General features: G+C 44.2%; 2 protein-coding genes across 5 annotated transcripts in view; one reads left to right on the top strand and one right to left on the bottom strand.

Moving 5' to 3' along the window:
* Positions 1-328: 328 nt before the first annotated feature.
* adck5 (aarF domain containing kinase 5) lies at positions 329-7092 on the top strand. The gene is made up of 15 exons (XM_079998547.1): positions 329-452; positions 2034-2125; positions 2247-2396; positions 3142-3217; positions 3454-3654; positions 3961-4101; positions 4232-4345; positions 4456-4587; positions 4717-4800; positions 4879-4960; positions 5070-5148; positions 5243-5334; positions 5467-5719; positions 6193-6309; positions 6418-7092. Exons 1-15 carry the CDS (start codon positions 429-431, stop codon positions 6518-6520), a joined length of 1740 nt encoding a protein of 579 aa, XP_079854673.1. The 5' UTR covers positions 329-428; the 3' UTR covers positions 6521-7092.
* Positions 7093-7160: 68 nt separating this feature from the next.
* Positions 7161-12362, bottom strand: part of cpsf1 (cleavage and polyadenylation specific factor 1) — a 33124-nt gene continuing 27922 nt past the window's right edge. For 2 of the 4 annotated variants that reach the window (XM_079998510.1, XM_079998513.1), the window contains exons 31-37: positions 10526-10678; positions 10267-10443; positions 9703-9769; positions 9557-9604; positions 9300-9455; positions 7772-7901; positions 7161-7608 (exon numbers count right to left, since the gene is read on the bottom strand). In XM_079998510.1, the coding sequence (XP_079854636.1) occupies positions 7413-7608; positions 7772-7901; positions 9300-9455; positions 9557-9604; positions 9703-9769; positions 10267-10443; positions 10526-10678 (927 nt within the window). In that variant the 3' untranslated portion in view covers positions 7161-7412. Of the gene's footprint in view, positions 7609-7771; positions 7902-9299; positions 9491-9556; positions 9605-9702; positions 9770-10266; positions 10444-10525; positions 10679-12362 lie in introns of those variants that run through there. The other 2 variants (XM_079998511.1, XM_079998512.1) reach the window with 2 other exon arrangements.

Here is a 12362-nt window from a genome sequence, read left to right as displayed (position 1 = left end):
AACTATACGAGACACGTCATCCAACTATACGAGACACGTCATCCAACTATACGAGACACGTCATCCAACTTGCACTTTCACATTTTTACTTCCTCGGTTGCTACGCAGCTCATGTTCACCCCGTTGACAGACGGTTCCCGTCTGTGGTCTGTGGTTCCCATTTCTCCCACGGGCCCTGAATGCGGCACGGGTCGGGGCGTAGCACGTGACCAACCACGTCCTGGCAGCGGGAGCTGATTGGAGGCGGCCAGGCCAGTACCAGTACGAGTACGAGTACGAGTACTGCTACTAGTACTAGTACTAGCACTAGGCAGCGGTTGTAAGGGCGAACACCGGACTACTCCAAAGCCACATCGCAAGTTCGGACCATTTCCATATTTCTCTATTTATTTATTTATTTATTTGCAGTTGTAAGGTGCCCGGGGACCATGGCGGTGGATACCCCGAAAGTGGTAAATAAAATATGATTTTTCGTTACGTTGTCAGGCTTCATTCGTAACTTGTTAGCGTTAGCAACACGTCGAGTGACCTTAATATTTACCGTTGCAGTACATAGGAAAGTGACGCTCCGAAAAAACAACAACCCAACAACAACAACAACAGCAAACAAAACATTTTGGTCGTCGCTGTGATTTGATGAATTGATGTTTGAAAACGTGCTGGGTGCGTTAAGGTTAACACACCTCAAGTGGTTATAGTCGACAAGCAAGTCTGGTGATGTCCCTGCGCCCGGGTCCGCGACCGTCGTGCTATCAGCTCATCAACGACTTGAAGAGACTTTGTCCCTCAGCCGGGGAAACAGCCCGCGACAGAAAAACAAAAGTGTCCGTCCAGGGGCCTCGCAGGGGCCTCGCAGGGGCCTCGGTGTGGCTCTCCCGTCTGGGAGAGTCAACACAAACACAGCGTGTCCCCCGCGGCGAACCCCGAGGGACGAAGTGACCAACCACTACGAACGAACGAACACACATAAAACCTGTTACAGGGCTAGGCAGGCTCATGTTATGTTGCAGGTTGTACAGCGATGACCTTCTTTACAACTCTCTAGGTCTATGTTCTACTGTGATTGAACGTTTCCCCCACAATTCAATAGTTAAATAAAGATATGTGATTCATATCCATTCATTAATCAATTTTCATTTCACCATAACACGTGGGCCTTGTCTACAGGAAAGAGCAGTTTATATGTTGACTGTATCCAGTGTTGTGTTGGTCATACTACAGAATGATTTATTGCTTGTGTTTCGTGAATAATACAGAAGATAAGGAACCTATCTTATAAATCGCAATATTGGTTGAAAAAATCGGAAGGATATTACTTTGACACATACCACCTCCCTTAACATTGTTGCAGACCAAATCTACCCCTTCATGGAAACCAAATTCCCTGATGGCAGTGGCCTCTTTCTTTCACCCTGCCACACTGCAAAAAAAACAAAAACTTAGGACGGTTTTGAAAAAGATAACAAAGAGTTCAAGGTGTTGACAAGGCCTCCTAATTCCCCTGATCTTAATCTATTTGAGCATCTGTGGGAAGTGCTGAACAACAAGCCTGATCCATGCAGATCCCACCTTGAAACTTACAGGACTTAAAGGATCTGCTGCCAACGTCTTGGTGCCAGATACCACAGGACACCTTCAGAGCTCTTGTGGAGTCCATGCCTCGATGGGTCAGAGCTGTTTTGGCAGCACGAGGTGGAGCTACACAATATTAGGCAGGTTGTTTTAATGTTGTGGCTGATGTTAAAACACACACGCAGGGAGCAAAGGTCACTTATTCGTTTTTTACTTTACACGAGCCTGATGGCCCTGAACTTAAGTGCCACCAAATGCATTAATGGAACTAAATGGAAAATAGTCTACTATTATAAACACTATTTTGCTAAAACACTAGTTTATTATAATACTAATTATAATATTTTCCATTTTTCCCTTCCACCTCTAGCTAGTTAATCTGTGTTTGTTTTTTATGTCTGGCGGTTTAAGTTGGTCTGTAGCTTTGGGCTGTTTTCTTTAAACACTTTGCTTTTCTCCAGTTTGGGTTGTGTATGCGCCACTTGTACCTGCTCTCCAGATATGGGCGTCCTGGATCGCCGCACCGGTTCAGCAGAACGCTAAGCTCACTCAGGTGATTTATTTCTTCATTGAGGTAGCTAAACCCACCAGACCCCGGTTTTAACTTTTAAGTTAAAGATTAAGCTCCAGGTATAATGGACTGTTGTCTCTTTGACTTTGTTATGCCTTTTCAGGGAGGGGAAGGACAGGAGGCTAATATTCAAGACCTTTCTCGGCATCTCTGTCGGCGTACCCGCAGTTGTGGCCGTCCGATATGCCCTGTCAGAATCTCAAGAGAGGAGGAAGATGAAGATTGGGCTGGAAGGCTTTGGACGTTTTTGCAGGTTTGGCCATATCCTTCACATACTACATCCTCTTTGTTAACAGATAGGTTTGCCATTTTTAAAACCAAGTCAAACATGTTGGTTCCCATCATTTATAATTGTTCAAAGCACAACCCCACTGAATGCTGTTCTGTTGAGAAATTTAAAATGTCCTTCTTGAAAACTCGAAAGCCACATAAGTCTATCCTTATATGTTATATCAATAGGGAAAATGTTATAGGTTAGGTTTTAGGTTTTTGTGGGTACAGGTGAATAGTTAAAAGATGGCCTGATTTAATTCAGGATCAGGTTTACACTGATGCAATTATCGGGGTCCAGTACTGAGCTCGATCACTCTTATTCCTAAAAATGCTCAGATACCGAAACCCAATACCAAAAGTAAGTTGAGTTCTTGAGTCTCGTTTTATCTTTGGAACTCACTGACAGTTGGAAGGTTCGGTCTGAGTTTGTTCAAGCAAAAACGTTGGAAAGTTAGTGCAATCAGCACACAGTGTGCAAAATCATTGATCCCTCACTCATTTAAGCTGAAAATGTGAGTATTTGTGTTGGCGAGCACCCAAGAGTCAGTACTCAGTCATCAGCCCATCAAACAAATGGCATTGGTGTGTCCCAACGTAGGATAACTTACTGTTACAGGGCAATCCATTACGTTCTACACCTAACAGTAGAAAGCAAAAAGCTTTACTTTTCTTTCATACAGTTGGAAGGGGTCTTTCCTGACAATTTTTCTGTATTTCATTGTCAGATCTCTCTCTGTTGGACTATTCATTTCAGTGGATTATTGGTGGACCTCCAATGTGGCGTTGCGTGGCCTTGATGAGGTAAAACTCACAGCTAGTTGAAGGAAAGTACTTTGTATTTGTCCAGAAAATGTGCGTACCCCTTAATTGATGGGACTGCTTAACCAGCTCTGTCTACATGTAGCAAAACATGGCACCGAAACAACCGGCAATAGATTAGGTTCTATACCGGACCATTTTGAAAACGTCATACACTGTGGTAAAGTGACAGTTTAGTCCACTCGTGTTATACTCGTGTGCTCCCCTGCTCCTGCTAGAGCAGCCAATCCTATCTGGTCGGGATGTCAGCGTGCCACCAGAGGGCAGCAGAGCACATGGTGGATGGAGCTGTGAAGAATGGCGGGATATACATTAAACTGGGCCAAGGCCTGTGCTCCTTCAACCACCTCCTGCCACCAGAGTACGTCCGCACTCTGCAGGTCCTGGAGGACATGGCCCTGAACAGGAGGTACAAAGAGGTGAGAGTGGGGCACACGACGGATCCTACAAAAATATGACCCCCGCGTAAAATCTATTTAATTTATTTTTTTCCCCTCAAGCTGCTTATCTGAACACCCATCTATCCATCCATTTCCAAGGTCTCAAAGTAGCCTGGCTTACTTGTTCCTTCAACTTTAAGTCCACCTTGGGCTCCTTGAAGCAGAATGACACTTTCACTTCCCTTTATTGCCTCCAGCCCTATTTTCCATTTTGGGGGAAACACTGGGGGGGGGGGGGCGTGCTGGAGGTGTCCTTTCAATAAGACTGTCTTTCTTTTTTGACAGGTGGACGCCTTGTTCCAAGAAGACTTTAAGAAAACCCCAGACCAGCTATATCGAAAGTTTGACTACAAGCCTATAGCAGCCGCCAGCTTAGCGCAGGTTCACAAGGCCGAACTTTGTGACGGCACCCCGGTTGCCGTGAAGGCAGGTACCAGTTTATAAGCCCATGGTCATATATTTTAGATTAGTAAAGTACAGAATGGTTGCGATTGTATTTTTTTTTTTTTTTTTATCTTTGCTCTCCAGAGTTTGTGTTAATTCCATTTTCCCCCAGGTGCAGTACATCGACCTCAGGGACCGTTTTGAAGGTGACATCAGGACACTGGAAGTCCTCCTGGATGCTGTGGAGTTCATGCACCCCACTTTTGGATTCCGATGGGTTCTCAAGGTCATAATTTCCAGGTCGACCTGCGTTTGACCAACAGTGCGCATACTATAGTTTTGTGGGAATGACCAGGAGTGTTGTCTGGCCTAATATAAACTTTGTTAATGCTGCAGGACCTGAAAGGGACGCTGGCTCAAGAGCTGGACTTTGAAAACGAGGCCAGAAACTCAGAGCGGTGCGCAGAGGAGCTCAAACACTTAAAATTCGTTGTTGTTCCTAAAGTCTTCTGGGAGCAGACCAGTAAGGTGTGTGTGTGTGTGTGTGTGTGTGTGTGTGTGTGTGTGTCACAACATTTCATAGTCCCCCATGCAGAAAGTGTGTGTGTACATTTATATATATAAATATGCTCCAATTTCTTTATTTTTTATTTCAAGAGAGTGCTGACAGCAGAGTTCTGCGAGGGCTGCAAAGTCAACAATGTTGAGGAAATAAAAAGGCAAGGGCTGAGTTTGAAAGACGTAAGTGACGGGGAACAGTCTCAACAGCAATGTGACTGCATCAGGATACTGTAATAACGCCAAATGTCTGCCTTCCAGACTGCCAACAAACTGGTCCGCACATTTGCCGAGCAAATCTTCAACACTGGCTTCATCCACGCCGACCCACACCCTGGAAACGGTGGGTGCACTAATGTTTGCACTTGTCACGCCACAAAGGGAATTTCCAGAATTGTAATTGGCGAAGGCGGTCGCTTTGTCATTCACGGCATAATGTCTTTATGTCCCAGTTCTGGTGAGACGAGGTCCTGATAACAAGGCAGAGCTGGTACTCTTGGATCACGGCCTGTATCAGTACGTCAGTGAAAGGTACAAAGTCCACTTGAGTTTAAATTCAATGTATTACATTTTCATTTTTTTCAACCAAATGTCAGTGGTACCATGTCAACTTCTGTACTTCCAGCAACAGAGCTGCCCTCTGCAAACTGTGGAGGTCCATAGTCCTGCGAGATGAGGCAGCCATGAAGAAATACTCCCACGCCCTCGGGGTCAAAGGTGAAGACCCTCAGCCTCATTGAAAGCACGTGATAGCCAAGACCACATGCTGGTTGTTTTGTCACGCCCACAAGGCAAACCATTACAAGTACACAACCACAAATGTTTGATTACTTCTCCTTTGTATCCCAGAGTACTTACTGTTTTGCGAGATGCTGCTGCAGCGGCCAATCAACATGCGGCAGCTGGGCCTGTCCAACATCCTGAGTCGCGAGGAGACGACCTACATGCAGGCCATGGCCGTCGAGCGCTTTGGGAGCATCATGCAGGTCCTGAAGTCCATGCCCCGTCCGATGCTGCTGGTTTTCCGCAACATCAACACCATTCGAAGCATCAATATCTCCCTCGGAGCGCCGGTGGACCGCTACTTTGTCATGGCCAAGAGGTCGGTGCATAATATGGAAACTCAATTCTGACCACACTTACCGAAAGGTATTTCTTTGTTTTGTAAGTCTATTAAAATGTCTCTAAAACACAAGATCTCGTGGTTGCTAGGACAACTGGTGTCGGACTTCAGTTCTATAACAAGCTGAAAAACTGATAGATACTGGTATCAAAACCTTATAGAACACTACATTTTAAAGAAGCACAACTTCATTGATTTCAATTGTATGCTCAACGTATATTACTGTTGTTTATATTGACCCTAAACTAATATCCCAGGTCTTTACTGATCAGTAAAATTAACGGACTGGTCATTCCGCATTCCAATAAACATTCCATGGATGTTAGGTTTTGGCAGTCTGTTCAGTGGTCTTACTTGAGGTCTATACTTATTGTCCATATTGCAATGTGAATGTTCTAGTTACAACAAGGCCAGAAGCGTCACAGAAAGGGTCACTTCATTATTCCTTACAGTGCTGTGCGAGGCTGGGCCAAGATCCAGGCGGATAAAACAAGTATCCTTCCTAAACTGTCGGTTCTCCGCTGGGCACAGACGGCATGGGCGAGCCTCAAGTTTGAGCTGGCTTTAAGGTGAGAGGACCCTGCCCTTCCTAACGCTTTTGGACTTGTAAAAATAAAATCATGTCAACAACTCGTCATGGCCAAAGGTTAAAAATGAACTTTTAAATCTCTCTCCAGGTCGGAGATGGCGATGATGACTCTGACGCGGTCATTTGTAAACCTGCTGTCTTACTTTGGCCTCGTCTCTCTGGACACTGAGACATACGAGTACCTGCGGTAGAGGAGGCAAAGCCACATGACCCTTAAGAATATCCGAGAAGCGTTATGCATTCGCTTTGGGAGAAAAAGAAAGAAAATTGCCGTTTTTCCGGATTAATGAGAAGTTTTCTTAAAAAAAAAAAACATTCTGATCTGCTGGACATCGCTGTCCCTCCAGGATTAGTTGTGTGGCGCAGATGAGAGATGGGTTTTCTGCCTGAACAACTGCCAAGTCCTGAGGTGCCTCCACAAAGTTGACAAACCAATAATACCATCTATATCACTTCAAGACAAGTATCTACCAATGTTTCAAACCAAAATAAAACTGGATTGAACCAAACAGGCGGGACATGTTCGCTTCCATGAACTTCAAGCTCTTAAGTGAGAATGAGAGCTTCTCACAGATCACAGTTCTGCTCCCTTTTCCCCCAAGTGAATGCATTATGCTTAAATCACACATTTGTTTCATTTATGGTCATAATTCCTAATTGACAAATTTATATGACACGTTAATTGTTATATAACCTTCAGCCAGGCTGTTTTATTTAAAAAAAAATTATATTTGAATAAAATGCAATCAAATGAAACACCTTACCACATCCTGAATAGGTGGAATTGTTTAGTCTTTGCACTGAATGTGACTGAAATCCAAGAAATGAAGCCAGGTTCCAAAATTAAGTTTAATCTTGTGTACAAAACATTTTAAGAAAAGATCACAGGCTTAATTTTCTCTTCACAATCTAAGTTGACGTAACAAAAACATGTTTACATGAAGATGGCCAGAACATTTTCAGTATAAAATAGCTTCCAGTAAATGTCTCAGCTTCAGGAATGTGGGGCGTTAGAAATGAGCCGTTACTCTGTCGATTTCTAGGAGGTCGTCCAGGATCTAGAGGTGGGGGGGGCATAGGAAGTCACTGAGAAGTGCTCAGGTAACTCAGGGCATTTCCTGGTTCTGCCGGTCTACTTACGATGTCTTGCGTCGTGCCGATCTTCTTGGCCAGCTCGCTGCGCTCCATGGTGCTTAGGTACAGGTACTTGTTGAGAAGCTCTCCGTCCAGAACGTTCCGCACTGCGTTCTGAAGAGTTCGCCTGTCACTGTGGACCATTCTGTACACAAAAGTTGGTTATTTTTGTCGGTCATGTAAAAAAATACAAACGCATTAAAAAACACATTTGTTCATGGGACTTAAACATGTCAACTAGGGATGACTACTGGCCACCAAAAAGGATCTTTTCTTGCTTTATTCTACTAGTACAGGCAGATCTAAACCTGAAGGCCTTAGGGTTGAGGCCGGCGTGGTGGGGCAGCATGGTGTTGAGGGCGTTCTGCAACATGAGCAGCCTGCGGTAAGTCTTCTCCTGCATGGGAAGAAGCAGCCCGACGCCGCCATCCAGTGTGGCTGTGGGAGCAGAGGGCAGCAGGCTTAGCCCTCAAAATGCCATGTCAACAGTTGGACTTCTCATCCTTAGTAGGGCACCAGGTTGGACTCTCAGCTGCACTGGAACACCGGTGACCTCTACTGCACTCTGACATTAACAGGATAATCTGATCGCTGTTCTTGTCAGCAGCGATGAGTTAGAGTCAGTTAGTTAGTTAGTTAATTAGTTAGCCCTTGACCAGTTAGTACTTTTTGTGCATAATCTCCAGGCGCGTTGCAATGTTATTTCACTACATATACAGACGTGAACAAATTTGTTTGTATCCTTACAGCTCAGGAAACAATGCTTCCTTCCTCCTGAAAAGTGATGAAATTAAAAGCAATTTTCTCCTGTATACCTGCCTGTCTTTGGTATGTCAGAGTAAAGCAAAGAAACTGAAAAGATTAATTATTGCTTAAGAGATCAATTATATTCTAAAATGGCTTGGACAGATTTGTTGGTACGCCTTAGAAAAGATTATAAATAATTGGATTATAGTGATATTTCAAACAAACTGTTTTCTTTAACTGGTATCACACAGGTCTTCAATCTTATAATCAGTCATTCAGCCTATTTCAATGGAGAAAAGTAGTCACTCTGCTGTTTTTTGTATCATCGTGTTCACCACACTGAACATGGACCAGAGAAAGCAAAGGAGAGAGTTGTCTGAGGATATTAGAAAGAAAATGATAGAAAAGCACGTTAAAGGTAAAGGCTACAAGACCATCTCCAAGCAGCTTGATGTTCCTGTCACTACAGTTGCAAATATTATTAAGAAGTTGAAGGTCCATGGGACTGTAGCCAACCTCCCTGGACGTGGCCTCAGGAGGAAATTCGACCCCAGATTGAACAGAAGGAGAGTGCCAATGGTCGAAAAAGAGCCAAGGACAACTTCCAAAGAGGTACAAGCTCAACTCCAGCGTGAGGGACTGCCGCAATTCCAGCCCGCTCCGCCCCCGGTTTTCAACATTCACTACCAAATTGTCCCCGGTTTTGACCACAGTTAAAATAATAATAATAGCCGTCCCAGATGTCCCCTATTTTCTAGTGTGTTTGATTTTATTGGCATGAGATCTTCAAGTGTGAGGTATGTGACGAAAAGTTAGAACGATCAGTAATAGACAAAGCACAAGGAGTAATGTAACAGTATATGGAATGTATGGACATGGTATATGAGCCATAAACTAATTATAACTATTACAATAACCTGTAATTACCTCCAACTCTCATCAGAATTTACAATACAAGCATTTTGTGTCTCCCCAACCATTTGCTCAACCAAATTCTGCATCTTGGCCTCTACTTTTGTTTGTCAGCACAAATGAGAGCAGGCAACTACAACAGCCAGATGTTCAAGGTAGAACGGTAAAGCATCCTACCAAACCAGGTGATATGCTTGTTGTCCCAAGTGACCGTCTTCTTGCTGACTGTGTCCAGCGCTCCTCGGCACGGCATCCTCCAGAAGGTGTTTATATTAGCCCCAGCGTTGAAGTCCGCTCGCCTTAAAAGGCGCATGCCCCCAAAACTCTCTTTGGCTGCAAGCACAAAGCACACGCACACACACACACACCTGAGTGACATGATGCGTGTTCACTGCAGTCAGAGATGCGATGCTGTGATGAGCTGCGATACCCACCTTCAGGTAAATACATGTAGACGGAGAGATTCTTATCTCGGTCAGAAACTAAGGTTAAGGGGGTGAGAAAAAGACAAATTCATGGGATATCTGTTTGGAAAGAATGGAGTTATTCTGTCGCTGAATCTCTTGGAGGGCAGCATTACCCAAAAATCCCAGCTGGTTGTTGTCCACCATGAACTCGATGCTGTAAACCTCCAGGGGCTTTGCATCCTGCATTGCAGACATGGATAGCGTGCCATTTAGAACAACAGAACCAGGATGACCTTGACAAAAAACATTTATCACATCAACTAAATGCTGCTTGCACGGGAGGCGCACACTAGAGGTGTAAACCTCATACTGCAATGCCGGTTCTACATATTTGACAATGTCAATTCAATAGCCGGTGAGTTTTCCGCTTATTTACTACTCACTTGACTTGTTTTGACTTTCAAATACTCATTTGTTTGCTTTGAGTTATGCAATTGGTCTTGTGCTGACAAAGTATCAGCGATTTGCATGAGAGTCGGAGTTAAACAAACAGATCGTGTTTGCGCCCTGAGAACAAATTGACTGTAACCAAATTTTTTTCTACAGACCTACCACAGAAACCCAACTTTCCAAACCTTTGGGACTTAATTCGCTATTAATTTAATCACGGGAGGTTTGCCAATAACTGCATGCATGCAGATTTGAGCGCTGTATGGAGTGAATCCCATCATCCTCACCCGGCTGACAAGGGACAGTGTCTTGCTCTCCTCCTGGTAGCGCAGCAGGGAGATGCTCTTCATCAGGTCAGCGGCCAGTATGAAGTTCTTGATGCTGAACATCTGGTGGATGTGGAGCTGTGTGTCGATGAAGGCCATTCCCGTGAGGTCGTTGTCCTTCAGGCTCCACAGGAAGATCTGCGGGGTTGAGACCAGAGTGAGTCAACACAAAGGCTTTGGGGATGACGTGAGGCTTTTTAAAAGAGCTTTAAAAAAATACCTTCTGTCCGATGGCCGAGACCAGATAGCCGCTGCAGTGGCACAGAGCCGTGACGGGACCCTTCTGCTCCTTCTCGTACAGGACTTTGAATTTGTTTTTGGTCAGCGGCTGGCCCGGTTCTGGCACCACCTCGATTATATCCAGGATCAGGATCTGAACGAATCAAATGTACAGTCAAGAACCCACCGACCATGCAAAACTCATATTCAGATAATTGAAAAGCATCATACTTTTATTCAGAGCGACTTAAAGCTGACAAGGGTTCGAGTGCCTTGGTTATGGCCACTTCAGTGAGACGCACATGCTGATGCGGGGAATTTCACCCATTTGGTATGGGTTGCAGGACTGTGGCTCTGTATCCAAGTTGACTTTCCTATGCAGTTTGGACTCAAGTAGTTTAAGCCACACTACTCTAAATTCGGACTCGGGCCCAAAATCAATCTGGATCCAAGCCAAACTAGACCTTAAGTTGAATGTAAAAACGAGTTATGTGAAGTTTTGCATGCCTGTCAAGAAATGCATCCATGTGACCAGGTCCTTCTAATCCAAGTTACAAGTCTCAAGTCATTTCCTCCAAGTCTCAAATAAGTCCCAAGTCCTTTTTCAAGTCAGAAAATGCAGTCTCACCTGCAGTATCCCGTCTTTATAAAGAGAAAAGACAAGGTCTTAGTACCTGTCTATTAATAATATTATTGGCCAATCTAACCTGGTCAAAACAAATGACATTGAATTTAATTTGTATTAAAATTGATATTCAGTGAAATAAATCTAATCAAACAAAAACATAACTTGAAAAAAAGGTAATTTATTTCTTAATTTCTCCTCAATCAAAATATTCCCTACCCATCACTTTTAAACAATGAAATACTGAAAGCCAAACGTTGTTACATTCCGCCCCTGTCCGTCCTGCCTGCAGAATATCTCAAAAAGTTATGAACAGATTTTCACAAATTAATTTGTTGAATGAAAAAAAATGTATGAATTGAATCCTCTTGGCATAGTCACGGCTGCCATGATGATCTGATCTGATCATATTATTTGTGTGTAAAGAGCTTGACTGACAGGCAAGTCATCCAATCATGACTCAATTTTTAAGTGTGCGCTCGCATACTGGGTTGGACACTTGTCATGTAAAAATGTTGTTTTTGGGCTGTGCGATATGATGATGTACACCGATCAGCCACATTAAAACCAGTGACATGTGAAGTGAATAACATTGCTCATCTCATTGAAATGGCACCTGTCAAGGGGTGGGATATATTAGGCAGCAAGTGAACAGCCAGTTGTTGAAGTGAATGTGTTGGAAGCAGGAAAAATAGGCAAGTGTAAGGATCTGAGCCACTTCGACAAGGACCAAATTGTGATGGCTGGACAACTGGGTCAGAGCATCTCTAAAACAGCAGGTCTTGTGGGGTGTACCTGGTATGCAGTGGCTAGTACCTACCAAAAGTGGTCCAAGGAAGGACAACCGGTGAACCGGCGACAGGATCTTGGGCGCCCAAAAGGCTCATTGATGCGCGTGGGGAGAAAAGTCTAGCCTGACTGGTCCAATCGCACAGTAGCGCTACTGTAGCACAAATTGTAAAAGCAAATGCTGCTATGATAGAGAAGTGTCACAACACACAGTGCATCGCAGCTTGCTGCGTATGGGGTTGTATCAGCGAGCCCATGTTGACCCCTGTCCCCGCCGAAAGCGCCTACAAGGGGCTCGTGAGTGTTACAACTGAAACACGGAACACCTTGGAAGAAGGTGGCCTGGTCTGATGAATCACATTCGTTTTACATAATGTGGATGTTACTTTGACAAGTACCACCTACCTAATCATTGTTGCAGACC

Source organism: Zeus faber (assembly GCF_960531495.2).
Source record: "Zeus faber genome assembly, chromosome: 1".
Taxonomy (NCBI): domain Eukaryota; kingdom Metazoa; phylum Chordata; class Actinopteri; order Zeiformes; family Zeidae; genus Zeus; species Zeus faber.
This window is presented reverse-complemented; position numbering and strand designations above follow the sequence as displayed.

Excerpts from the sequence above, each read along its gene's own strand:
- adck5 (XM_079998547.1), top strand. The coding sequence starts at position 429 with ATGGCGGTGGATACCCCGAAAGTG. Across the intron at positions 2,126-2,246 it reads AGAACGCTAAGCTCACTCAG|GGAGGGGAAGGACAGGAGGC; the intron begins GTGATTTATTTC and ends ATGCCTTTTCAG. Across the intron at positions 4,961-5,069 it reads CGACCCACACCCTGGAAACG|TTCTGGTGAGACGAGGTCCT; the intron begins GTGGGTGCACTA and ends TTTATGTCCCAG.